A 26,629-nucleotide genomic window follows, 5' to 3' on the forward strand; every position below is an offset into this window, starting at 1 on the left:
GCCGGGGGATCCGGCGCTTCCCGCAGCGCCGGGGCCGGGTGGAAGCGCCGCCCCGGCCGTGACTCAGCGCGCTGGGAAGCGGCCCGTGACGGGGCGGGCGGACGCGGCGCTCGGAGCCGGGGCGGGGGGTGTGGGCCTATTCCCTCCCCCGGCCTCCAGCGGGGGCCGGCCCCGGGGAGGGGCGGCGGAGGGGCGGGCGCTAGGCCGCAGGAGCCGGGGGAGCGCGGCGGGCCGGGGCCGAGGCGGTGGCCGGGCGGCGGCGAGGGCTCCGCGATGCCGCTGCTGTTCCTGGAGCGCTTCCCCTGGCCCAGCCTCCGCACCTACACGGCGCTCAGCGTCCTGGCCCTACTGGGCACCGGCCTCAGCGCCTACCGCGCCCTCAGCCAGGCCCCCGGCGGCGCCCAGCCGGACGGCGGGGCGGCGGGCACCGAGCTGGCCGAGCCCCCGCGCCGCGGCGGGCCGCGGGCCCTGGACGTCGCCTACTACCTGCTCTCCGACAGCCTCTGCGTCTGGGTGAGCCCGGGGCGGGCGGCGGCGGGGCCTGCGGGGCGGGCGGCGGCGGGGCCTGCGGGCCCGGCCGGGCGGGTGGCGGCTGAGCCCGGCGGAGAGACGCTGCGGGCCCCGCGGCCTGCGAGACGGGGACGGAGCCGGGGGCGGGCGGCGCGGCCTCTGCCGGCACCTCACCGCGGCTGGGGGGGACAAGGCGGGCGGGCGGCACCCCCCCCCCGCCGGGCTTCGGAGGGGTTGTTCGTTATTGTTTGAGAACTGCTCCCGGAATACAGAGGGGGCTCCCGGAGAGCTGGGTGAGGAAAGGCGGCTCCGCGGGGCGGGGAGGTGGGTGCCGCCGGCTCAGCTGCCCGCTCGGGGCCGGGGATGCACCGCCTGCCCTCCCCGGGCCGCTGCCGCAGCCGCTTTCCTTCCTTCCCTGGGCGGGGTGGTAGGGCTGCGTTGAAGGCGAGCGCCGTGAAAGTTCAGCTTGGGTCTTGTGCTTGTCCTTGAGCGTCCCCCTCTCGCCGTGGGGTTTTGGGTGAAGCTCTTGGGAGTGTTTTGCTGCGGTGCCTAGTGGGTGCTGCACTTGCACTTCTCGAAGCACTGCATGTCCTGCTCAGCTAGAAATCTTTGTAAAAGACCATCAGGTATTCAAGCCCAAGCTTTACCTTCTTTTTTGAAAATAACATTTGAAGTCACGCAGGTAAGAGGAAGTATTCTTGCCATTTAAGAAAAAAATGAAGATAATTTTCTGTAGCTCTTGAAACCCTAGCCTGGCAATGGTATATGAATCTTGGCTCAGTAATTTCTGTAGCTGAAATAAAGGCTCAACAGCGGGGTATCAAAAGCCTAGCTGACCTGTTGCTGTTGAACTTTCACGTGTCTGTCAGTCAAAAGTGGTATTAATTGGATATCTGCTTTACAACATGCTCGCTTGGCTGAGGTGCTGATTTTTGAATATACCAAACACATTCAGCCTGTCGAAACGTGGTCTCAGGACCTTAAATTAAGAGCGCTGGAAAAGCTTATTGTATGTCCCTTAGAAATGACAGGGTAAGGCTACTTCATCATCCCCTCTCCCCTTTTTAGTGTTCTGCGTAGGTCAAAAGTTAATTACAAGTGCCTTTGTCAAATGTGAGAAGCCGTTTTCCCAGGCCTGTGTATTCTGTTCCTTGCAGCTTTGCTTTAAAGCAGTGTCCCAAGAAGGATTTAAGCAGTGTTGTTACAGAAGGGGTGTGTGTTATCCAGTATGTTTCAAGATAATGTCTGAATCTTGTTCCTGTAACAACAGATTCAAACTGGAGTTTTCTCATCTGCCATATGTTAAACAAAATTAGCATCTCGGTGATCTGTAGGTTTTGTCTCCATGTTCCTTGGTGCTAAGATTTGCTAATCTATATAGAACAATTTATCCCGAAGAGGTAGGTTTGTTTGTTGGATATACTGGTGTATGAAACTGGCCGTGTTAGTATTTCTAGAAAAAAGTTAAGTGACTTATCAGCTACTGTATGTGTTTTTGGAAGAGGCCAGGCTTAAATTTCACAAAAAAAAAAAAGGGCAACTAAAACTGTTCTGCGAACAATGGTAGGTTTTGTTAGACTCGTTCTTTCCCTTTCTCTCTCTCCCTTTCTAAATAGGGCAAAAGTATTTGTCGCTGACTGCTTTATTTCTTTGCAGGTACTAGTGAACACTGTCTGCTGTTTTCTGATGTTGGTTGCTAAGCTAATACAGTGTATGGTGTTCGGTCCTCTTCGTGTCAGTGAGAGGCAGGTAAGACAGCCATTTGTTGCCTTGGATATCTGTGGTGTTTCATAATTTCTTGGTCTACAACTGGTGTGGTGTTCTATATGGAATTGCTTGAAAGTACACAAGAAAAGTAAATTTTATAACAACTTAAGTCTTACCATTATACTTCTCGCCTTTGAAACTGCTGTCCAATAAATCCATGTAGAAAACAGTCTGCCCAAGAAACCCTTCATGGTTAGCTAGGATATCCACAGCCACAAGCTTCCAGTTTATTTCTGAAGGGAACTTTTCTTTTTCATTGTTGCTATTGTATTTTATAAGCCTGTGGTCAACTTGAAAATCCTGCTTCCTTAATGAACTTTGTCAGGTTTCTTACAAGTGCACCCTCACTTCAGAATATTTATAAAGTGTTCTTCTCTATTCAGTTTGCATTTGGCAGCATTTCGCCGTTGCATTTCGTAGTTGGTTATTAGCACTGCCAGTCTGAGTTCCCTCTTGTGCCTTGTTTTGTGCCTTGACTGCTGGAGAAGTGCTTTCCATCCTCAGACACTGGACGGTTTATCTACCTTCAGGTTTAAGAGGGAGTAGGCAAGCATGTGCCCAGAGAAGGGAGGTAAGCAGGGCTGAAAACTCAAGCTGTTTAGTCCTGCTCTTGGGCTAGGTGAGAATGTTCTTAAAAGTTCAGCAAGAGGACTATTAAAGCCCAGACTTTTTGAAAACAGGATCCTGCAGAAGATAAAAGCATCAGCAGTGGTTTGAATAGTATCTGTATATATTTTTTTTATAAAAAAAGACAAATGTATAAGTTGGTCTGTGTAAATGCAGTAGCAGTGATTTGAAGTGTGTTCATATATTTAAAAAAAAAAAGTGTGTAAATGCAGTTCTTTAGGAAAAATGAGGATTTTTGACATGCAGAACTGAGACACCTAAAGCTTCATTAATAGCCATGGATCTCTCAAAGCCTGTTGTATTTGTGATTAACACTCCACAGAGCCTCTGAGTGAAGTATATTAAAAACAAGGTGCACTCGGACTGCATTGGGCCAGATTTTCTTTCTAGTCCATGTTGACTATAAGGATGTGGAACTTTAACTAGTGGTAGTTTCCAGGATGTTCTCTACTCTCTTAAAAACTGAAGTGAAAAGCAGTAACAGTGTGGATCCATGTGCATTTGGACAGTTGGAGTATGCTTCAGTTCTCACATAAAGGAAAGCTGGTTATTGGTGAGCCAAAAATGGCAGCATCATGAAGGAGTTCTGGGCCTGTCTTAACTAAACTCCTGGTGATTTCATAGTGTTCTTTAACAAAACATTTTATTTCATAATTTTTTTTATCCTCAACAAGCTGGCTTGCTATCTACTGCTTGAGACCATCATATTGTTTCTTTCATACTGCATGTGCGTGGGAATTTTTTTTTCATTGTTCATCCATCTCATTCTCCACTGTAGGCATTATGCTTTTTAAGAGCAGACTTTGTCATCTTTTCTTAATCATCTGTACTTTTTGACAGGTTTTTGGAAGCAAGGTGCTAGGCTATTTGGGCATCTTGTCTAACTACCTGTGGCAGTTCTAGCAAAGATGACACAGTAGCTGTCCTGCTTGGGCATGGAGAATCAAACTGAGATCAAACTTGGTTTGTGCTAAGCACTGTTTTAGAATTATGGCAGGAAACTATGTTGTCCGCTGTGTTGCACAGTTGTGCTGCGGTGGTACAAAAGACTAAATAGATACTGAGGACCACTAATATTTCTAATATGTTTTTAATTCAGTAAGGGTAACAAATTCCATTCAAGATGTGGATGCAGCAGGCTTTTGCTAACGTAATGTTGCATTTCTACTTCCATCTTTTCTTTTTCTTTCTTTTTCCCTCCTTTTCTCCCCTGCGTGTGGATTGTCAGTGCTTTCACTACAGTAACCAAACGTCTTCCTTTACAGCATCTCAAGGATAAATTCTGGAATTTCATTTTCTACAAGTTCATCTTCATTTTTGGCGTGCTGAATGTTCAGACAGTGGAAGAAGTGGTGATGTGGTGCCTCTGGTTCTCTGGACTTGTGTTTCTTCATCTTATGATTCAGCTCTGCAAGGATCGCTTTGAATATGTAAGTTTTGATTAAGAGCTGTCTTTTGGGACATGCAAATTCTGTTTCTGGTTCGGGCACTGGCTCATGATAGGTTACAAACAGATCATTTAGACCTGTTCCTCACCGTGCGGTGCTGGACACGTACACCTCCCAGTAGCTTTGAATACTTGCTTTAAAGTGTAATGTCAATCTTACTCCTTTAGTTTTCCATCAGACAAATGGAGCTGAAGATACTTATATTCTTTGATAAATTGCTCCTTATATGTGCCCTGTAATGACTATTATATAACTCCGTGAGATGTCTTCATAGCTCTCCTTAGCGAGGAAACCTTGACAACAGAACATCCCTTAGATTGGTACCCTTTGGTATTGGTCCGTAAAGCCTGTTTCTGCTCTGGGCTCAGGTTTCAGGCTCGTTTACATCTACCAAATGTTGACTGCCAACGTCTTTACAATATACAGTGCAACTTTTCCATAAGCTATATCCCAGTTTCTGTTAATACCAGGAATAAATTCAGTAGAGGTGCAGAAATTGGAGGCTAGGCAAAGAAGAAGGAACTGGAATTTGAACAGTAAATCTTGCCCTTTAAACATCTATAATGGACATGCATTTTCCTCAGCTCCTCTGTCCTGGAATAAAAGTTTGAACTAAATTGAATCAATTAATTTCCTTTTGGTAGCTCTGTACTTTGCAATATTTTTTTATTAATACCCAGTAAGGCCTATTAATTCACAAGTAGCTAAGCAGTAAGCTTGAAACTAGATGGGTTGGGGTTAGGAAAATTGAGATAGAAGTGAACAAGGCAGTCGTCTGGTATTTTTAGTGTTGTTCAGAAAACTGTAAAAGAACAGAGCTCATGTGGGAAGAAATCCTTATTGTATTCCTTCTGCATTCAAAGTATGTATTGTAATTCTTTACTTGGACAAATGGTACTTGTGTGATCTGCCTTGCAAACTCAGGGGGATGTGGAACTGAACCCGATAGAACAAGGAAGAAAGAACCAATTTAAAAACAAAACGTGGAAGTCAACTTCATCAATCAGACCAGAATGAAGCTTTGGGCAACTCCTTCTTTCCTTGTCCTGTTCTTCCCCTTCCTGCCCTGAAAATAAGGGAATGGACCACCTAAATACTTTGCCTCTTGTGTCATCTTTGATTTAGACAGCGTAGGTGTAGCTTACTGTTAAGGTAGTTTAGAGAATAAGCTATATTAGAGTTTAGAGAATACGCCCTATATGCTATTGAGTAAGACAACTATTTTCAGTAGACTCTGTCCAGCAGTCTCTAGCTGCAAGTTAAATTTTGGGGGGAGGTGTCTCTTTCTTCCGGAAGAAAATGACTTTCGAATAACTAGAGGCTGGAAGATAAAGCTGGAAAAATTCAGATCAGCTGTGAGGTGAAAAATTGGCAGAACAATTATTCTCATTGCTCAAAGACTGTATATTAAGGTTAGGTGTCTTTCTAAAACACGTGTTCATCCGAAGCAGATGCTGTGGATTTGATGCAGAAACTACCATGTGAGAAAGTGTCCGTGGCTTTCTTGCACAGGTGATTTAAACATTCGCTCAAATAAGCTTAATGATCCCTTCTGGCTTTAACAGCCTGGTTAATGTAAATGACAGCGAGATGAACGAGACTTTGGGATGGTATGTGGTTTTAGCTTTATTCTGTATCATTTATTACAATATTGCATGGTTGAGGTTGTGAAATAGGTTTTATTCTAGAAAGCAAAAGATTTTCCTGAATGAGGACTTGTTTGGTGAGGTGACTATGGAAGGCAGGGTGAATGGAGTACTCCTTTAAACCTGTTATGTATTTATGTATTTGTGTTGCAGCTTTCCTTTTCTCCTACCACACCCATGAGCAGCCACATCAGAGTCCTGACCCTGCTCATAGCCATGCTCCTGTCCTGCTGTGGATTAGCAGTTGTCTGTGGTATTATTGGCTACACCCATGGCATGCACACGTTGGCTTTCATGGCAGCAGAGGTGAGACTTCCTTCATATGTGTCGTGGTTTCCGCTTTGCTTTTCACCCCTCACTTGGGGGTATCTTGGCATGCGGTGGGCTTTCTTTTAGTTTCCCACAAGGAAGAAACTCCGAAGATGTAAACAAGCCCTCCCCTGTTTTAGAGTAGTTCCCAGATCTGCATGCTTTCTCTCTTTAGAGATTAAGCCTGCAAAAAATCTTTGTCTGAAGAAGAGAATGAGAGCATAAATTAGTAAGATGATGCTGAAATCAAATGGCAGCCTATGAAAAAATAATGGTTGTGTTTCATGAGCATTGCAAGAAGGGTTAGTTGAAATGGCCGCTAGAGAGAGGAAGAGAGTGTATATGAAAGTGTAATGTGCACCTCAGACCGTTTTCTTTGAGGTTGTATTTTCTATCTAATTTCTCCAAAAAAGGAGTGAGACTAACATCCTTTCCTTAAGGCATACTCATGGGATTCGCTTATGTTTGTGCACTCCTGAACCCATTGCAGTGTGGAGTAAACATCAGTGTGTTTGTGGAGTGAACATCAGTATGTTTTTGATGTTATGGTGGGTTGTTGCCTCTGCCTGAGGAAGTGATAATCTTAAACAAAGGGGAGGTAACCAATATAATTGCAAGTAAGTCACGTTAACACATCCTTAGTTCAGATAACAAGTAGCATGTACGGTTTATTTTTCTTCTCCTGTCTTGAATTCATACTTGGAGTTAGTGAGGAGGAAAGAAAACAGTCAGCTGACAGTAGTAGAATGTGGTGCTGGTCACACCACAGTTCAGTTATTTAACATGTTGGTTTACTTTTCCCTCAATATGAGAATATGCAAGGCCAGATTTGTAATTACATAGTGGAAAGGTATTGAAGATTTGTCAGTGTCTCTAACAGGTGAGGTCTCGTTGGTGTTGTGTCTCTTACCTTGGCTTGGCAGAAGGGTGTATCAGACTCGTGGGGTAGGTTTATCAGGGAGTGTTACAGTGCCGAAGTGTTGCCTCGTTAGCGCTACACCATGTGGTGGTGTATGTGTTTTGGGTTGCAGGAAGGGCTATTCATTTCAGTGGGAGCTGTTCTGTCTGCTTATTAACACAGGAGTGGCTCAGCCAGCATAAGTATATGGTCCTCAGCCAAGCCGTGGATCCACGCAGCCTGCTGTGCTGCTGGTGGACAGCAGAGGAGGTTTGTGGGGAACTGTCGTGGTTTAACCTGGCAGGCATAGCTAAACACCACACAGCCACTTGCTTACCCTCCACACAGTGGGATGGAGGGGGGAAAGTAAAATTCGTGGGTTGAGATAAAGGCAGTTTAATAGGACAGAAAAGGAAGGGAAAATAATAATAATATACAAAATAAGTGATTCACAGTGCAGTTGCTCACCACCTGCCGACCGATGCCCAGCCAGTCCCCAAGCAGCGGCCCCCCGGCCAGCTTTCCCCTAGTTTATATACTGAGCATGACATCATATGGTATGGAATAGCCCTTTGGCCAGCTGGGGTCAGCTGTCCTGGCTGTGCCTGCTCCCGGCTTCTTGTGCATCTCCAGCCTTCTCAATTGGTAGAGCATGAGAAGCTGAAAAGTCCTTGACTTAGTGTAAGCACTACTTAGCAACGACTAAAACATCAGTGTGTTATCAACATTATTCTCATCCTAAATCCAAACCACAGCACTATACCAGCTACTAGGAAGAAGATTAACTCTATCCCAGCCGAAACCAGGACAGTATCCGCCCCTTATTCTATACCATCTACATCATGCCCAGGTCCCACACTTTCCAATACTTTCCAATTAATCACCACCACCTTTCCTGTCTTTTGATATATACACACAGATATCATTCCCTGTAAAATGTCCTTTGGGTTCATTTAGTCCATGACTTTGGGCTCCATCTGTCACAACAGTCCTTCAGGGCAGGAGAGATGGTGTGTGGTGTTGGATTATTGCATGCTGAAGCCAGTTCTGGTTCCATTATCGCTGTGCTTTGCTCGGTTTTCATCAAAGTTCATTATTCATTAATCTGGGTGATTCTTACTGTAATACCATTGATATGGCATATAGCCATCATAGAAGTGACGTTATACAATGTTATATAGCAATTAACATCATACCATTCCGTTCATTGGCTATTTTCACCCAAAATCAAATCCCTTTGAGGTACACAGCGGACTTCCCCATCCTCCTGCACCACCCACCCAGTGCACCTAGGTCCTTGAGCAAAAGCAATCCCACAGATGGATTTGCCTTTACCCGAGGCAGAAATAACCCAGACTGTCTTCCCCAGCATATTTTTTATGTGCATTACAGGGACTTTATCCCCTTCTACAGTACGTAAGACTTTTGACTGGGCAGGGCCAGCCCAATTGGCAGATCCCCTAGTGTTGACTAACCAGGTGTCTTTTGCTAAATGTGTATTCCAATGTTTAGATGTCCCACCACAAGTTGCTCGCAGTGTAGTTTGTAACAGCCCATTGTATCATTCCATTTTCCTGGAGCCTGGTGCATGATAGGGGATGTGATATATCCACTCAATGCTGTGCTCTTTGGCCCAGGTGTCTATGAGGTTGTTTCGAAAATGAGTCCCGTTGTCTGACTCAATTCTTTTTGGCATCCATGTCGCTGTAAGACTTGCTTTTCAAGGCCCAGGATAGTGTTCCGGGCAGTGGCATGGGGCACAGGATATGTTTCCAGCCATCCGGTGGTTGCTTCCACCATTGTAAGCACATAGCGCTTGCCTTGGCGGGTTTGTGGGAGTGTGATATAATCAGTCTGCCAGGCCTCCCCATATTTATATTTCAGCCATCATCCTCCGTACCACAGAGGCTTTAACCGCTTGGCTTGTGTAATTGCAGCGCGTGTCTCACATTCATGGATAACCTGTGCAATAGTGTCCATGGTCAAGTCCACCCCTCGATCATGAGCCCATCTCTATGTTGCATCTCTTCCTTGATGGCCTGAGGTGTCATGGGCCCACCGAGCTATAAATAATTCCCCCTTATGTTGCCAGTCCAGATCCACCTGAGACACTTCCATCTTAGCAGCCTGATCCACCTGATGGTTGTTTTGATGTTCCTCAGTGGCCCGACTCTTGGGTACATGAGCATCTACGTGATGTACTTTTACAACCAGATTCTCTACCCGGGCAGCAATATCTTGACACAGTGCAGCAGCCCAGATGGGTTTGCCTCTGTGCTGCCAATTGTTCTGCTTCCATTGCTGTAACCACCCCCACAGGGCATTTGCCACCATCCGTGAATCAGTATAGAGATAGAGCGCTGGCCACTTTTCTTGTTCAGCAATGTCTAAAGCCAACTGGATGGCCTTTACTTCTGCAAATTGGCTCGATTCACCATCTCCTTTAGTGGTTTCTACCACTTGTCATATAGGACTCCATGCAGCAGCTTTCCATCTCCGATGTTTTCCTACAATACGACAGGACCCATTAGTGAAGAGGGCATATTGCTTCTCATTTTCTGGTAGTTTGTTGTACAGTGGGGCCTCCTCAGCATGCGTCACCTCCTCCTCTGGCGATACTCTGAAATCTTTGCCTTCTGGCCAGTCCATAATTACTGCCAAGATCCCTGGGCGACTTGGGTTTCCTATTCGAGCCCTTTGTATGATCAGTGCAACCCACTTACTCCACGTAGCATCAGTTGCATGTGTGTATGGGGGACCCTCCCTTTGAACATCCAGCCCAGCACCAGCAGTCGGCGTGCCAGGAGGAGTTGTGCTTCAGTACCAACCACTTCTGAAGCAGCTTGAACCCCTTCATATGCTGCCAATATCTCTCAGTTGGAGTATAGTGGGCCTTGGATCCTCTGTATCCCCAACACCAAAACCCTAGGGGTCGACCTCTGGTCTCCCCTGGTGCTTTCTGCCAGAGGCTCCAGGTAGGGCCATGCTCCCCGGCTGCGGTGTAGAGCACATTTTTTACGTCTTGCCCTGCCTGGACTGGCCCAAGGGCTACTGCATGAACTATCTCCCCTTTAATTTGTTCAAAGGCTTGTCGTTGCTCAGGGCCCCATTTGAAATCGTTCTTCTTCTGGGTCACCTGGTAGAGAGGGCTTATGATCAGACTGTAATTTGGAATATTCATTCTCCAAAAACCCACAACGCCTAAGAAAGCTTGTGTTTCCTTTTTGCTAGTTGGTGGAGACATGGCTGTTATTTTGTTAATCACATCCATTGGGATCTGACGATGCCCATCTTGCCATTTTATTCCTAAAAACTGGATCTCCTGTGCAGGTCCCTTGACCTTACTTTGTTTTATGGCAAAACCGGCTTTCAGGAGGATTTGGACTATTTTCTTCCCTTTCTCAAAAACAACTTCTGCTGTATTGCCCCACACAATAATGTCATCAATATATTGCAGATGTTCTGGAGCTTCACCCTGTTCCAGTGCCGTTTGGATCAGTCCATGGCAAATGGTAGGGCTGTGTTTCCACCCCTGCAGCACTCTATTCCAAGTGTACTGAACATCACAGAATCACAGAATCGTATAGGTTGGAAAAGACCTTTAAGATCATCAAGTCCAACCATAAACCTAACACTACCAAGACCACCACTATACCATGTCCCTAAGCACCTCATCCAAACGTCTTTTAAATACCTCCAGGGATGGCGACTCAACCACTTCCCTGGGCAGCCTGTTCCAATGCTGGACAACCCTTTCAGTGAAGTAAAATTTCCTAATATCCAGTCTAAACCTCCCCTGGTGCAACTTGAGGCTATTTCCTCTCATCCAATCACTAGTTACCTCCAAGTGAAAGCAAACTGTGGCCTGCACTCTGCTGCCAAAGGGATTGAGAAAAACACATTAGCGATACCAGTTGTAGCATACTGTTCGGCTGCTTTTGACTCCAGTTTGTATTGAAGTTCCAGCATGTCCGGCACAGCAGCACTCAGCAGTGGCGTGACTTCATTCAGGCCACGATAGTCTACTGTTAGTCTCCACTCTCCATTAGACTTTTGCACTGGCCATATAGGACTGTTAAAAGGTGAAGGAGTTTTACTGATCACTCCTTGGCTCTCCAGTTGACGAATCAGTTTATGGATGGGAATCAGGGAGTCTCGGTTGGTGCAATATTGCCTCTGGTGCACTGTTGTGGTGGCAATTGGCACCTGTTGTTCTTCGATGCTCAGCAACCCCACAATAGAAGGGTCTTCTGAGAGACCAAGCAAGGTAGACAGCTGTTTAATTTCCTCTGTCTCCAAGGCAGCTATACCAAAAACCCAGCGGTACCCTTTTGGGTCCTTGAAATACCCTCTCCTGAGGCAGTCTATGCCAAGGATGCACGGAGCCTCTGGGCCGGTCACAGTGGGGTGCTTTTGCCACTCATTCCCAGTTAGGCTCATTTCTGCCTCCAATACAGTTAGCTGTTGGGATCCCCCTGTCACTCTGGAAATACAGATGGGTTCTGCCCCTATATATCTTGATGGCATTAGGGTACACTGTGCACCGGTGTCTACTAGAGCCTTATACTCCTGTGGGTCTGATGAGGCAGGCCATCGAATCCACACAGTCCAGTAAACCCGATTGTCTCTTTCCTCCACCTGGCTGGAGGCAGGGCCCCTCTAGTCCTGGTCATAGTATTCGTTACTCATTTCTTGTAAATACAAGTTAGAAGTCCCTTCATTAAGATCAGAAGTGAGATCAGCCCTTCTACTCTGTCTGGGGAACTGCCCACTGGAAACTGGAGCAGCAATTTTCCTGGAAGAACCCCCTTTGGTGATTGTTTTTCCTTGCAACTCACATACCCGTGACTCTAGGGTCAACATAGATTTTTCCATCCCACTTCCTCATGTCCTCTCTGTGGTCACTCAGGTAAAAACACAGGGTGCCCTGTGCTGTGTACCCTCTGTATCCTCTCTCCTGAGCAGAGGAACGCTGACTCCTAATAGCTGAGATACTGGTCCGTACAGGTGGGGAGTAGGACCTATCCTCTTTGAGTTGCTGGACCTCCTGGGACAGTTTCTCCACAGCCAAGATGAGGGAGGAAGAAATATTTTCTTCCTATTGCCAGAGCTGGCCAGTCAATTCATCCACTGTTTGTCCCTCTCCGTCTTTCCAGGTCAGTATTGCCAATGAGTTGGCATACGACGCTGGTGCGCTCTATGCAAACTTCTGCCACATGGGTTGTGTGCACTGGACTTCATCTGGATCTTTGGATAACTGCTTGTTGTCCAGGTCACCATAAATCATCTCCAGCATGGCTAATTCCGTCAGGTACTGATACCTCTCTCCATGGTGGTCCACTTGCCTGGCTGACATATCTTCCTTGAAGGGATACCTTTCCTTCATGCCTGACAGGAGTCACCTCCAGAGGCTGAGGGCTTGTGCCCCTTTTCCAATCACTTTGTCAATGCCCCCTTCCCTAGAAAGGGATCCCAGCTGCTTGGCTTCCCTACCCTCTAATTCCAGGCCACTGGCCCCGTTATCCCAGCATCGGAGCAGCCAGGTGACAATGTGCTTGCCTGGATGATGGCTGAAATCTTTTTGCATATCTCACAGCTCACTCAGGGATAGGGATCAGGTGGTTACCATCTCGTTTATGAGTTCTTCCTCTTCCTCTTTGCATGGCCCTGCTTTTTCATCTTCCCTTATTAAACAAGCTGACTTTCGCTTCCAAGATTTCTTCTTGTGTATAGGGGCGACTCGTACCAGCACAGGTTGGTTCCCTGGTTCAGCCGCAGTCCCTGTCGCTGGGGTTGGAGTAGCCACAGTGCCTGTCACCAGGACTGGAGTAGCTGTGGTGCCTGTCATTTTGTCGTCAGATCCAGAGACCTTCTCTTCCCCTTGAGCATACTGAATAGTGTTGAGCAGGGCTTGGTAGGCATGGGCCAGGCCCCGCATGTTGCAGTGACTTGTGTCTCTCTGGAATTGCCAGGGTGACAGCATACTTTTTCCAAATACCTTACTAGTTTTTCAGGATTCTGCACTTGTTCAGGGGCAAAGTTCCAAAACACTGGGGATGCCCACTGTCCTAGGTACTTGCCCATACTATCCCACACACCCTGCCACTCATAACTATCCAGCCTTGGGGTAGATCTGTGGGTGGTATTCTTAAATAGTTGTTTAACCTTAAACAAGACATGAAACACATTCAGGGCTAGGAGCAACAGGAACATGCCGGTTTGAACATTCCAAGGATATTTAAAATTCTCAAGAGCTATTGTAACTAGCCTGGGGGAGAAGGGTAAGATGAAGGAAGGTGTCTCCCCCATAAATTGGCTCTCTGAGGAGAAAAGGTAAAAAGTGTAATTATTAATAGTTTCCAAGAGATGGCTCCCGAAGGACGGAGGTGGTGGCAGTGCTAAGTACAAATACCAGATTAGTCTTACGACCAGCCATTTTATCATATCATAAGCTAGTTCTACAAAGTACAGCAAACCAATAACCTTGACCCAGCTCCCAGAAGTGATAAACAGCACAACAGGGAACATATGCTGCATGTAAGGTGTTACATAACACAACTCTGAGAACAAGCAAATTAATCAACATTGTGACCAGCAACTATTAAACTAATATAATGAATGTTTATAACAAATTTATTCTAATGCGCTCTGGTCAGATTTGTCGTGATCTCAACCCATCGAGCCCCATGTTGGGTGCCAAAGGGACTGTTGTTGTTTAACCTGGCAGGCAGCTAAACACCACACAGCCACTCACTCACCCCCTCCACAGTGGGATGGGGGAGAGAATCAAGGGGGGGGGAAGTAAGATTTGTTGGTTGAGATAAAGACAGTTTACGAGGACAGAAAAGGAAGGGAAGATGGTAATAAAAGAATATACAAAATAAGTGATTCATAATGCAGTTGCTCACCACCTGCTGACTGATGCCCAGCCAGTCCCCAAGCAGCGGCCCCCCGGCCAGCTTTCCCCTAGTTTATATACTGAGCATGACGTCATATGGTATGGAATAGCCCTTTGGCCAGCTGGGGTCAGCTGTCCTGGCTGTGCCTGCTCCCGGCTTCTTGTGCATCTCCAGCCTTCTCAATTGGTAGAGCATGAGAAGCTGAAAAGTCCTTGACTTAAGTGTAAGCACTACTTAGCAATGACTAAAACATCAGTGTGTTATCAACATCATTCTCATCCTAAATCCAAACCACAGCACTATACCAGCTACTAGGAAGAAGATTAATTCTATCCCAGCTGAAACCAGGACAGGAACATACAGGAAAGGGTCTCCTACCCTTGTTTGCAGAAGCTGGCATTTGAGGATGTTCTTGAGCTGAGGGCTGCACAAGCCTGTTGGGTTTGATAGCCTCAGATGGACTCTGGAAAGTTGTCTGATTGTTTATTGAACTGGTTTATACTTTGGACTCCGCAATATTCAAAGGCAACAAATTCCACATTTACCTCGGCTTTGTGTACACAGAAGAGCTCTTTCAGTTATTCTGAATCTTCTGTCTGATAATGTCCCTGGCTATCATCTAAGACATTTATGGTGAAAACCCACAAAGAATCATTCCCTGTTTACTCTTGTTCACACCATTTGTTATTTTATAGACCTTTCTCCTGTTCCCCTTCTGACTTTTCCTCCAAGCAAAAGAATTCTAGTGTGTTTAATCTTTCCTCATATGAGATTGTCCAATATCTCGCCCTTTCCTGAACCTTTTAAATATGCCCTATATGGGTTGGGTCACTGTGAGTAGCTTCCCTGACTTTAATACCCAGCACTCGTGTAAGTGGAATAAAACATTTAGGTTTCTTTCTGTACGGTTACTAGCAGTGACACCTCGTGGCATTTCTCAACCTCTCCACAAAAAGCATTAAATCTTGCAGACCAAAATGTTTTCCTCGTGGTGGCTTGTGTGATGCTGGTTGAGAGGGATGCTGCCAAGTGTATTCCATTAGTGTGTAGTTAATTACATTAAGCTACATTAAGCTATTCATCTCTCCTGACTCTGCAAACATTGATTTAGCTTGATGCCTCAGGGTTTTCAGTAAAGCAATATGGATGTTTTTCTCAGGTTTTATTTAGGCTTTCCCTTGTTCTGTTTTGTTTGTGAGCATTTTCTTTCCTGCAAAGGATGGATGTGAAATGTGCAAATGCCCAGAGAAGGTTGAATAAGGACAGTCTGTATTTTTGAGTAAACATTAAGGTTTTTTGCCTTAATGTATGGTATTTGAGAATTATAGTTTAGTAACTAATGTCCAGTCTATCTTTGCACCTTTTTTGTTGTAAGAAGGAATTACTCCATTCCTATAGCAGCTGTCCTCTGATCCTGTTTCATGTATCTCAGTTGAGGCCGTATAATGACAGTGATATTAAAATCTTAGAATTGTACCTTACAGATAATCGTATATTTTCCTGTATAGCTTCTTATGCTGCATCCGTTATCTTAGCGTTTGAGTGCCTTCCAGTTGTGTGCTAATCTACATGACTAATATCTGCCAGTATCACGGAGTCACTTATCACTGGGGGATAAGTATGTGTGTAGCGGAGCAGAGCAAGAGCTCTTGAGGTGTCGGTACTGAAAATGTCCTGCTGTACATTTAGACCCTGAGGTTACAGAGTTGTGTAACTTGTGATGCAATGTTGTACTTTCTGCGAAGTACTTCTCATGTCAGAATGTTGAAATGCATTTCTGGAAACAGTGTAGGAACCAGAGACCAGCGCCTTGACCAAGTCTACACTAGCTTGTCCTTTTCATTTTGATGCTCTTGCTGCCTCAGCAAGTATAAATCATGTCTTGGCAACATTAACTTCTTAAAAGTTGCGAAGATTAGACTCTTCAGATTTCTACCTGACAGACGTCTTCCTTATTGGAGACTTTATGCCATGGGTACTGGTTTTGACACAAATTTGTGCTCAATGGTATATCCATCCGGCAGCTCAGGTAATCATTCTGTTTCACCACTTGCACGGTTAGAATTTGGGCGTATTTACTTTTCCTCTGTGGTCTGCCCGAAGTTTCTCCATAGCCAAAACCCTCATGTGAACAAGGTGTAGTCTCTTTCTGGTACCCGCGGGGTAACAGGAGACAGAAGAGGGTCTCATAACGTGCCTCGCAGGAGCAGCTAGTGTGCTAATTTAACTTTTTTATGAAAGATGTTTGTGATGAGAACAGAACACCATGCTAGATGACTTGCTGTTACCTTCTTGACTTTTTTGTGTTATTTGAATGATGTGTGCATCTTATTCTGAAGCCCTTATTTGGATAAAAGATTGCACTGGTGTTTAAACAGTCACGGGAACACTTGTTTTAAATCCATCTAGTAAACAGTTGGCAGATATGTTGGATATTACTAAGGGTTAAATATGCATTGAAGCATTTTAAGAATGCTTTTACAAATGGAAAAAATTATTCAAACCAGCTGTTTTATTGCTATACTGGGAAGTTAGTGGTCTTGATAGTTCTTCTGTACTGTTTTTAATACTTATGCTGAAGGCATGCCATCAGACCAGTCTTACAGAAGCGGTTTCAGTTGCTCATTATAAATCCCCTGCATATTGGTGTCAGCTGGCCCCTGCTAACTACAGGGTAGTGTGGGCATTCTCTGAAGGGGGTTCGTCCTGTCCCATTTTCTTTCCCTGGGAGGATACAGCAAAGGGACAGGGCACTGTGGGCCTGACAGGTTAGAGAGAGGTGATGGGGCCATGTTTCTTAGATGATAAGAGCCCATGGAAATGTGGTGGATATTCTGGAAACAGACCTTTCTGGTGACTTGTCTTTATACTTCTGATCTGCTTATGCTTTCTGATATACTCATTTTTTTTCTCTGTACTTAGCCTAGAGAGGTAAGTATGATTAAAGAGAGAAGTTACTTTTGCAGTGTTCACGTCTCAGCAAAGGGGAAAAATTATTTGAAAGTGCTTCCATGATTCTTCCTCAAATTCCTGCTACTATTTGCTGGTTCAGATTTTTCTTGAGCAGTGGGATGAGGAGAGGTGTGCTACCTTCACCTGAAGGTAGTTGGTGGAATTGTAGTCTCAACACTCACTGAGTGATAAGAATGGAAAAAGATAATGTGTCCTATGTAGTGGGGGAAAAAGTGAGACTTAACAACAGTGATGCTAGTGGCTGCTCCATGAACATTGTGTGTTTGACTACAGTTTCTTCCATATTTACGTATAAGATTCATGTTTGTCACAGGTGTATTGTGCACACAGTCATCTATAGTGACTGTTGGTTCACAGGAACTGTTAAGCTACCATAAATGTAGCTTTGTGTTATAGCCCTTTAGCTTCTGCCTCAGTACCACTGTCCCTGCCAGAATGTTAAGGAATGTTAACATACCTTTTTTTTTTTATTCTTCCCCTCTTTTGCAGTCTCTGCTTGTGACAGTCAGAACTGCTCATGTGATTTTACGGTGAGTACCTTATATTTTCCAGGACGGTTGTTCAAGAAGGTAGTACATATAGCATGTTGATTTAAGAGGTGTATGTAATGACCTTGTTGAATTGCAAATGCATGTTTGGAGATGGGCAAAGGTGGTTAACTTTAGCCCATACTATTTTTAAGCATGAATTCTGCAATGTGTGGATAGCTTTAGTGGGTGCTAATAGCTTGAGGCATGGATTAAGATGGATTGGTGCTGGTGTATGAGGATTGATATATACTACTTAATATCATCCTACTGTGTTTCTTTTAAGATCTTAATCTCTAGAACTTTTGCTTTGAAAAAGTGGCATGCGTGTGTATCTGTAATGCACATGCATATGCATACGTAGGACATGACGTGTAGCATAGAACCTCTTTGTCCAGGTCACTATTGGCATCTCAGGTCTGTCACCAAGCTATAATGCCTCACCTGAGAAACACCACACGTGCTGAAAATGTGGGTCTGTAGTTGCTACGATCCCAAGATTGGCTTTCGGTACATGCAGGAGTTTTTAGCAAATGCTACATCTTCTCCGTCAGCTGGTGGTATATGTGATGCTAGTGTGGGCTAAGCATTGATTGCTTTTTGTCTTTTTAAAATGTTGCTGTTTGAAACCAGTAAAATTAAAAAAAGTTCCTCAGGAAAGCACACAGTATGGGCAGTGGGCTTAGGAAGGGCGAAGAATCCATATCCAGGAGTTGTTTGAAAAATGGATAAAATAGTTTGAATGCTAGACATGCTATTTAACAAAAAAGATGGAATAACATTAATTTCCCTGCTCTTGCAGGTATGTAATTCATCTCTGGGATCTCAACCATGAAGGAACGTGGGAAGGCAAAGGCACTTACGTCTACTACACAGATTTTTTCATGGAGCTAACCTTGCTTTCACTGGACTTGATGCATCATATTCATATGCTGGTATGAAATACTGGACATAATGTTGAGCAAATAGACTGGCCTTAAAATAAAGGGTACTGGGTATACATATTTTACCTATTTTTTTGCTTTGCTTATTTTAGGAACCAAATATTACAGAGAAGTTATTTAAAAAGAGGAAAAGGTAGTGTGGGGAGTTCTGGCATTCTTTTCTCCTGTGTAATTGGAGTCCTCACCAATAACTTTGTTATGGAATATTAACTACTGTGTAATTATCTGTTTAATAGGTGTTTAATTAGCTTTGTTATTGAGTAATATCAGACTGAATTATTTTCGTTGGCAGCAGGGGACATTAAGATGAACAGGACTGAATACAGTTGTATCTGAAGATGTTACACGTAGTAACACCTGTGAACGTGTGTGGTTAGTCTGAATGGTCTCAACAAAAGAAAGATTCTTCAGTGCTGGTTTCTTGATTTCTTTTTCTCTTAAGATCTGATGCAGTTTCTTGTGGCAGCCTCATGTTTCCCATGGTGTTTGTTTCTGATCACTGTTCTGTTTTTTTCCAAAGCTGTTTGGGAATATCTGGTTGTCAATGGCGAGCCTGGTGATTTTTATGCAGCTGCGCTACCTGTTTCATGAGGTTCAACGAAGAATTCGGCGGCACAAGAACTACCTGCGTGTGGTTGGAAACATGGAAGCTAGGTGAGCCTCTTACTTGCTCTGGGATCTTGATGTGGATCTTGGAGAGAGGATCCTGATGAAGTAGTTGGGATTCTTTTACGTTCCTGTGGTACACGATAGCATGGTGTAAGCTAGAGAGATGCAATTGTGCAAATCTGGCTCTTAAGTCTTTACACTTAGAGTATGTTTTTACCCATTTTATTTGTTACTAGGGTCACCCTTTCTGCTTTTAACAGATGTGTAGGATTGACTTTTATAATAGCAGTATTACTGGTAACATATTACTGGCAACAAGTGAACTCCCCTGTCCAGTATTTCTTCTCCTGTATTCTCTTGTATAATACCACGGTGGGGTGACATAAGCTCTCTGCAGCGCTGTCTGTTTCAGTTGTCAAATATTGGCTTTGGCTGTGATCGAAATAAATGCTCTTTATTTCATTAGGCCATACTATTCAGTTACTGCCTGAAATGAAATCAAAATATTAATTAAAACCTGCTCAGCTTTAAGTACGTATTTATTAAACCTGAAGCCAACTCTAAACAGACTCTACTTGTAGTCGAGCTGAGAGCGCCTTGGGATTACTTTAGTCCATCCCCCTGTACTGAGGCAATATAGAGAAATTGAGAGGCCTGCAAAAACCTAGTATTGTGCCAGATACTACTGCATCTCTGATTCAATGTTTTCATAACTCAGCTATGTCCTTAATAATTTTAAGAGCAACAGGGAGTTTTACTCTTTCTGTACATCGCTGTACCATTTTCATTGTGAACTTCAGTGGGTTTGACTAGCTCAGATGCTTGCTGCTGTAGGCCAACTGGAGAAGACTGACTTACCTAGAAATTCCCGAGGTTTTCTTTGTGAGAAGTCATTTAATGGCTGTAATATCAGATTAAGAGCTGTGTAATAAAGTTCTTCCACAATGCATTGTTTCTTTTCAGTAAGATGTGGCTGCTAAACCTCTTTAAGCTGCTCACAAAGCTGTTTGAGTTGCAAATGTCTTAGACTTCTTGTCTGAGCAACGTGATGTGTTTTTATCATTCTGATTGTTCTGGAAGAACCACGTCTAGCTTCCTCCTGAAGCTGCCAATGACAGCAAGCTTCCTGCATTTGTGTAGTTGTTTTTTAGGTATATTCCACACCAGCAGTACTGTGAAATATTGTTATACCACTCATGTCTATATTGTCCATGTTTGGGTACTATGTAGTAGCTGCTTGCAGGGTGCTGTAGTTTAAAAAAAGAAAAAAAAAAAAGTCAAAGAAAAATGGGGGTTGGCAAAATCTGAGGCCAGAATTAGTCAGGCCATAAATGCTTATGATCCCAAGAAGACATCTTAATGGGTACAGGTATTAAAACTCATTTAGAAAAATGACATAAGCAAAATCCCTACAGGTTATAATTTGAGGTTCTCAACCTAATGGTCATACTTCTTGGAAGATACTAAGTCAAAGCTTTTTGAACCTAGGATGGATGCAGAGATGTGCAAAAAAAATGTGCCTGCAAGAAGGCATGGGAGGGACGTGTGTGTGTGTCTTCCTTTGCAGTGTGAGTTCGAGTTACGGAGAAAATAGTGAATGTGCTGGCTCACCTCTCCCAAGGGAAAGCTAACGTGGAGGATAAGGTTTCCTCAGTGCGGGATTCTCTAGACAAGAGGCCATACTGAGCCGGTGTAATCATTACTTCCGTCTCTTCCTTTTTCTTCTTTGTAGGTTTGCAGTTGCAACACCAGAGGAGCTAGCAGTCAATAACGATGACTGTGCCATTTGCTGGGACTCCATGCAATCCGCACGTAAACTCCCTTGCGGCCATCTCTTCCACAAGTATGTTTTTGGGGCTGGAGAGGGTGCACCTGAGTGTAGAAAGGAAGGGATATATGGGCATGTCTGAAAGTTTCAGCAGGATAACAAGTAATGAACTATCAGCAAAGCTGTGAATGCTTACTGCCTGGGTCATCTTGGTCTGCTAATAACAAAGTACAAGTCATGTTCATTTCAGTCATTTTAATGTTTGAGTTGTTTCACCTGGTGCATTCTTTTTTCCCCCCAAACTAAGAGTATGCATCTTGTCAATTAATGGGTAGATAGTGTTGAGTTACGGTATCTCAATTGCAAGTCTGTACCCTGCCTTGCTGCGTAACTGTGTGGTAAAGCACACTCTTTCCCCCCTTATCCTATGCATCACCTCTTCCATGAGGGTGTGCTGATTTTCAGGTGAGGAAGAAAAATTGGAGTTAGATCCTTAAGTACCTTTCAGATATCAGCTTTAAAGAGAAAATGGGAAATATTTTTATATAGTGCATGGTGATGAGTCCCCCAGGACAGTTGTGGAGGCCAGGTTTGTTTATATGATTTCATGGGGGGATGAGTTCATCAGGGCTGTAGAAGAGGTTAACCAAATTAGCTGAAGAGGTCCCTAAGCAGCTGGTAGTTGGAACTGGGAGGCTCTTGGCCAATGGATCTCTCTATATACTGTTTCTTACACTCACTCAGTAGTAAATAGTAGCAAATGCTTGTGGAGACAGTATGCTGAGCTAAATGTGCCTTTTCTTAGATCTTTTGTAGCAGTGCTTACATTTTCATGCTTGTGCTTAAAAATGAAAGGAGATACGGGGATTGAATGAGGAGTTTCTGAAGTGCCATGCGATTAACATGCATGGTCAGTTAAATTGTCCCTGTGGTGTCATATGAGCAAGTTACTTTCTGCAAATAGATTTTTACTTTTCTGGTAACTGTCAAACCAGAGGTTATAATCTGTGTGCTAATTTGTTGTCATTTATGACAAACCTTGCCATAAATATTTATCTATGTTCCAAGAAGTCTCTAATGAGATAATGTGCCTCCGTAGCAGAAACTCCTCTTCCAATGCTACTGAATCGTATGAATATTTAATCACCTACTGAGCACTTGAGAAGCCCAGGGTCTTCTCTTCAGAAAGTTGTTTTCTCTGTATCTAAAAGGATCCTTTTGTATTTTTTTCTGAAGCTAAGTTACACTTAACCTCCTTGGTGCATTTAGGGAGGGAACATGTTACAGTGGATGACTTAAGCTTTCATATAAAACCAGATGTAATTAGTAATCCTATTTACAACCTAAGAATGGTTTCTCTTGTCATAAAAGCCTGGTGATTTTGCCAACAGGCTAAACATTGTGTCCATTGTCAATTACATGGGATTTTTTTTCATAGGCATTTATTTGGACTAGAAGAGAAGATGGCAGGGAAGATTCACGTTGCTGAGGTCAACTCTGTGCCTAAATATTAAGGAAGTTTAATGGGAGTGGGTGTCTGAATCTTTTAGGCTCTGTTGAAACTCTCTCCTTTATCTTTTAGGAAGCAGTCAATTTCAAAAAAGTTGTTGCTCTGAAATGTTGCCGACTTTGACCTGTTAGTCCTCCTTCTACTGAGGTGCTGTAGGTGACTGAGCCCTTCTGCCTGTGCAGTACAAAATGGTTATAACCACAGCTGGCTTGCTACAAGCCTTTAGGGCTTGGTGCTGATGCAGGCTGAAAGGGGTTCGTGTCCGTGCCAGCATCTCAGTGGTTGAGCCATCGAGGAGCAGCAGTGTGGTGGTAGCTTGTGTCACTCCGAGTGTTTCACAAGTGACCTTTTGAGTACAACTCTAGCAGAGGTTTGAACTTGCTGTGTTCAGGGTAGTTTTGCTGTGGTAAAGGAGATGAAGTTGGACAGCATCAGCAGTGCTAACGTGTTGGCTGTACTGATGACCAAGGTGGTGGAAGATGGTAGATTTTTATTGTAGTGCTTTGGTTGTTTCTGGGAAACCCATCACTGTAATTTCTGAGCACTGCGCATCCCTCCATTTAAATATGATGGAAAAAATTTTGGCAATATGTCTGTACGTTACAGCTTCAGGAATTGTGCATGGTCCTTGTATCCTTGACTTTGCTGTAGTCCTGCAATTAGGACTTTTCCCTTGCTCTGTCAGCCCAAACCTGTGACCTGTGCCTTTACTCCATTTGCAAATACACAATTTGGGAAACAGATTTATTTGACTTTTTTGTATGTCTCTACCTTTCTAAAGTGTTTTGAGAGCTTCTGCTGGAAAAAACCCCACCCTGCAAGCGTGAAGTACATTTTGTGGTATTGAGTGTGTTCAGTTCTGTGAAATTCAGTTCTTCCATACTGAAAATTAGGTTTAACGTGCCAACAAATACTGCAATTGGGTCATGTAAGTCTGAATCAAAAAGTAGGCACAGCTCTGAGTGTTTAAACCTGCATTTCAAACACTTCTCACTTTCTGCAAGACAGCAAATGTTCAGAATTAAGTAAACATTGTAATGGCACAGCACTGATTAGTATTAATAAATGTGTTTAGAGAGTTCCCAGAGCAGTGCTCACTTTGGTGGTGATTTGGGTATTTATGTTTTTGAAAAGATATTTGAAAAACTTTAGAGGTGCCATTGCCACATCACACTGGCAGAACTGCTATGAAAATGTGTCAGTATATTTTAAATATTTGTCCAGTTGTTTTTTGTCCTTTTTCAGTTGGGGACCATGAGAGAAGAGAAGTTTGCCTTCCAGGCAAAACTTGCTTGTTCTGAGCTAGAGGGACAACAAACTTGGAGAGTGTGTTTACGTTCATGATAAATCTGCATGCTTGTTTATAAAAAGTGAACACTTGAGTATTTTCAGCTGAAAGAAATAAGAACCCTATGCCAGAGTCATCAGGAGCTCATCAAGCATACCTCACAAATTATCTCTGAGCAGTCCATGTGCATTTGTTGATGTTCTGTACAGAATATACTACAGCTGCTTGAGGTACTCGTGATACTGATATCTTGGAAAAATGCTGCAAGCTCACCATAATATTACTGTTTTCCTGTCAGCTCATGCCTGCGGTCCTGGCTGGAACAAGATACATCTTGCCCCACCTGCAGAATGTCTCTTAATATCACTGACAGCCATCATGTGAGGGAGGATCACCAAAGGGAAAATCTGGATGAGAACCTGGTCCCTGTGGCAGTAGCAGAAGGCAGACCACGCTTGAACCAGCACAATCACTTCTTCCACTTTGATGGTGAGCTAAGCAGATTTGACATCTGATGCTGTTGCCCAAATAAATGAAGGGAACAGCCTTCTCTAGAAGGGAATTCTATCCATGTGTCAGTTGAAACTTAAACCATGCTGCTGCTTGCGTTTGTCAAACACATACATGTTTCTTACGGTTCTTTTGCAAGAGCTCAGATAAGTGTCTCTGAGGTTGTCCAGAGCTACAGAGGTTTCTTGAAAGATTTTGTACAAGTCCTCCCTTTTTCTTGAGTTGTTGTGGTTAGCAGCTTTAATGCTGGCATTTATTCATTGCGTGCCATGTTGACGAGCAGAATGGGAAATTCATGTGTCTTATTTTTTACCAGGTGGTGGTTAATCAGTGACAGTCAAAGAGGAAAAAAAACTCTGTGGTGCAAACTAGAAGTTGATCTTTCCCCTATCCCTAGCTAATGTGAGGTTGTCAAAAGTCCATTTGCCACTCAATTTACGAGAAACTTGCAGTACACCAGAAGGTGCAGGAGTCTGCAGAAGCTTATTCTTAGAAGGAATCATGTAACCGGAACAGTTTTACATGGGTTTTTGTTTTTCAGTGGTGTGTTATAAGTACTCACGAAGCAGATGTGATTTCAGACCATGATGAGTTCTGTCTGTGCAAACTTGTTCTGAAAGAGACAATTTCAGTTGCTTATCTTCCTGATTTTTTTCTAGTTTTGGTATCGGTGTGTGCTTGTCTTCCACAGTTTCCCAGGTTTTTGATGGCAGTCTTGTTGTTTCTCAGTAGGTTTCACTAGTGCAAACACTCAGCTTTGGGGTCTGTCCTTGTGGAGCTCCCATGATGTAACTGAGATGCTGCAAACTTACAGTGACCCATTCTTCGTCTGTGCTGGTTTTGCAATCTTTGGAGATTGTGGGAGGAGAATAATGGGCAGAGAAGGGTCAGGCATTTCTAGGTACACTGAGACCGGCTGATAGCTTCTTGCGTGGCTCCCACTTTTGGGGTGCTGTAGGTCTCCAAAGGACATTTATATTTAGAATACTTAGAATACCACTCTGTTTTCTGACAGCTGTCCTCCCCAGTGCTGTCCTGTGTCTTGGAGACCCGCAAAATTACTGTGGAGACAGGAGGAGAAGTGGCATAGAGCAGACCCTGTGTTTATTTAAATGGAAACGTAGAAGGAGGAGGGAGCCAGCCATGTGCCCTACTCTCTTAAGCCTAAGCACACAGTTGCAGCAGTCACTTTGTTCGGTTACTCTGTGTCCCTTTGTAGTAGTATTTTCTCAGTGATGCCAGCCATGTATAGCTGACCCATTTTGGGACCAGATTCAGCCTGTTTAGAAGCTGGCTTCTTTTTAGTAAAATTGCTGGAGTTAATTCATGTATTCCAGAAGTGAATTTGGCTCTGGATTATTTTAATTTTCCCTTAAATGGGAACATTAAAACAAGAAACAAAGGATGTGTTGTTTTCTTGATCCTCTTCTGGCCCTCAGATTGTTAAGCCACTATGACAGCGTGTTTGAAGAGAATATCGGCAGTTACTGATTTACTCCAGCCATCTCCATGTTTGGGAGACCTTAGGGATGGATTGCACTGCAGAACTCCCCATATGTACCTTGTGGAAATATGAAGACTTATGTTAAATACATGTAGAAGTACTTCGCCTGCTGAGAACCTCATATTCTTGCTTGACTTTCTTGGTGATTTCTTATTCTTAGGCTCTCGAATTGCCAGCTGGCTGCCCAGTTTTTCAGTAGAAGTGATGCATACTACAAACATCCTCGGTATCGCACAAGCCAGCAACTCCCAGCTTAATGCTATGGTAAGACTGCTTTAATAGTTTGCATCTCAGCCTTCCTATTTGTGTTGTCGGGGGGAAGAGGTACGTGTAGATGGAGAACATAAGGGGGAAGGAAGTCAAAACAGTGTTTAGATGCTACATGAAAGCTATTTTTTTGAGTGAGAGAAGCTTTATTTTAGTGAAGTTAAGGCTATATGTTGGTTCAAATGTGCAAACATAAAAGAACAGGTCTGGAGGTAGGTAAATGAAGGAGAAAAATTACATGTACTTTGTGTGTAGATAGGCAGACTTTTTCTCAGCTTGCTTAGTACAACTTCTTTAGCTTTTTATCAGTACTTATCTTCACTCACACCTCCAGTAGCAAGGGGTGTGAGTCTGTAACCAGATAATTTAGCTGTTGGTCAAGTGGTAACTGATCAAACCCATTCTATAGCTTTTGATTTTTTTAGTATTTATTTTTAATAGCACTAAGCTCCCAGATAGCTGTTTCTGTTTGAATGTCTTGTCAGTGTAAGATGGGGCTTTCTGTAGCACAGTCAACTCTTGCTGATTCATGATGATGATAGGAGTGTTGAGGATGAAATCCCAGGTTTGTTGACTTCATACATAAACACTCTAATGTAGTACAAAAAGACAAGGATCTGGCCTC

At 43.9% G+C, this 26,629-nt stretch overlaps 1 protein-coding gene across 2 annotated transcripts in view; it reads left to right on the plus strand.

Annotated features, from left to right (window-relative positions):
- The first annotated feature begins 190 nt into the window (after nt 1-190).
- The window catches only part of AMFR (autocrine motility factor receptor), a 37,221-nt gene continuing 10,782 nt past the window's right edge, over nt 191-26,629 (plus strand). Inside the window, exons 1-10 of one of the 2 annotated variants that reach the window (XM_072872232.1) lie at nt 191-513; nt 2,167-2,259; nt 4,170-4,334; nt 6,152-6,304; nt 17,567-17,607; nt 18,407-18,539; nt 19,069-19,202; nt 20,890-21,000; nt 24,022-24,212; nt 25,898-26,001. In XM_072872232.1, the coding sequence (XP_072728333.1) occupies nt 274-513; nt 2,167-2,259; nt 4,170-4,334; nt 6,152-6,304; nt 17,567-17,607; nt 18,407-18,539; nt 19,069-19,202; nt 20,890-21,000; nt 24,022-24,212; nt 25,898-26,001 (1,365 nt within the window). In that variant the 5' untranslated portion in view covers nt 191-273. The remainder of the gene's footprint in view (nt 514-2,166; nt 2,260-4,169; nt 4,335-6,151; nt 6,305-17,566; nt 17,608-18,406; nt 18,540-19,068; nt 19,203-20,889; nt 21,001-24,021; nt 24,213-25,897; nt 26,002-26,629) is intronic. The other variant, XM_072872231.1, reaches the window with a different exon arrangement.

The sequence above is a fragment of the Ciconia boyciana genome, chromosome 9 (genome assembly GCF_034638445.1).
Source record: "Ciconia boyciana chromosome 9, ASM3463844v1, whole genome shotgun sequence".
Classification (NCBI taxonomy): Eukaryota; Metazoa; Chordata; class Aves; order Ciconiiformes; family Ciconiidae; genus Ciconia; species Ciconia boyciana.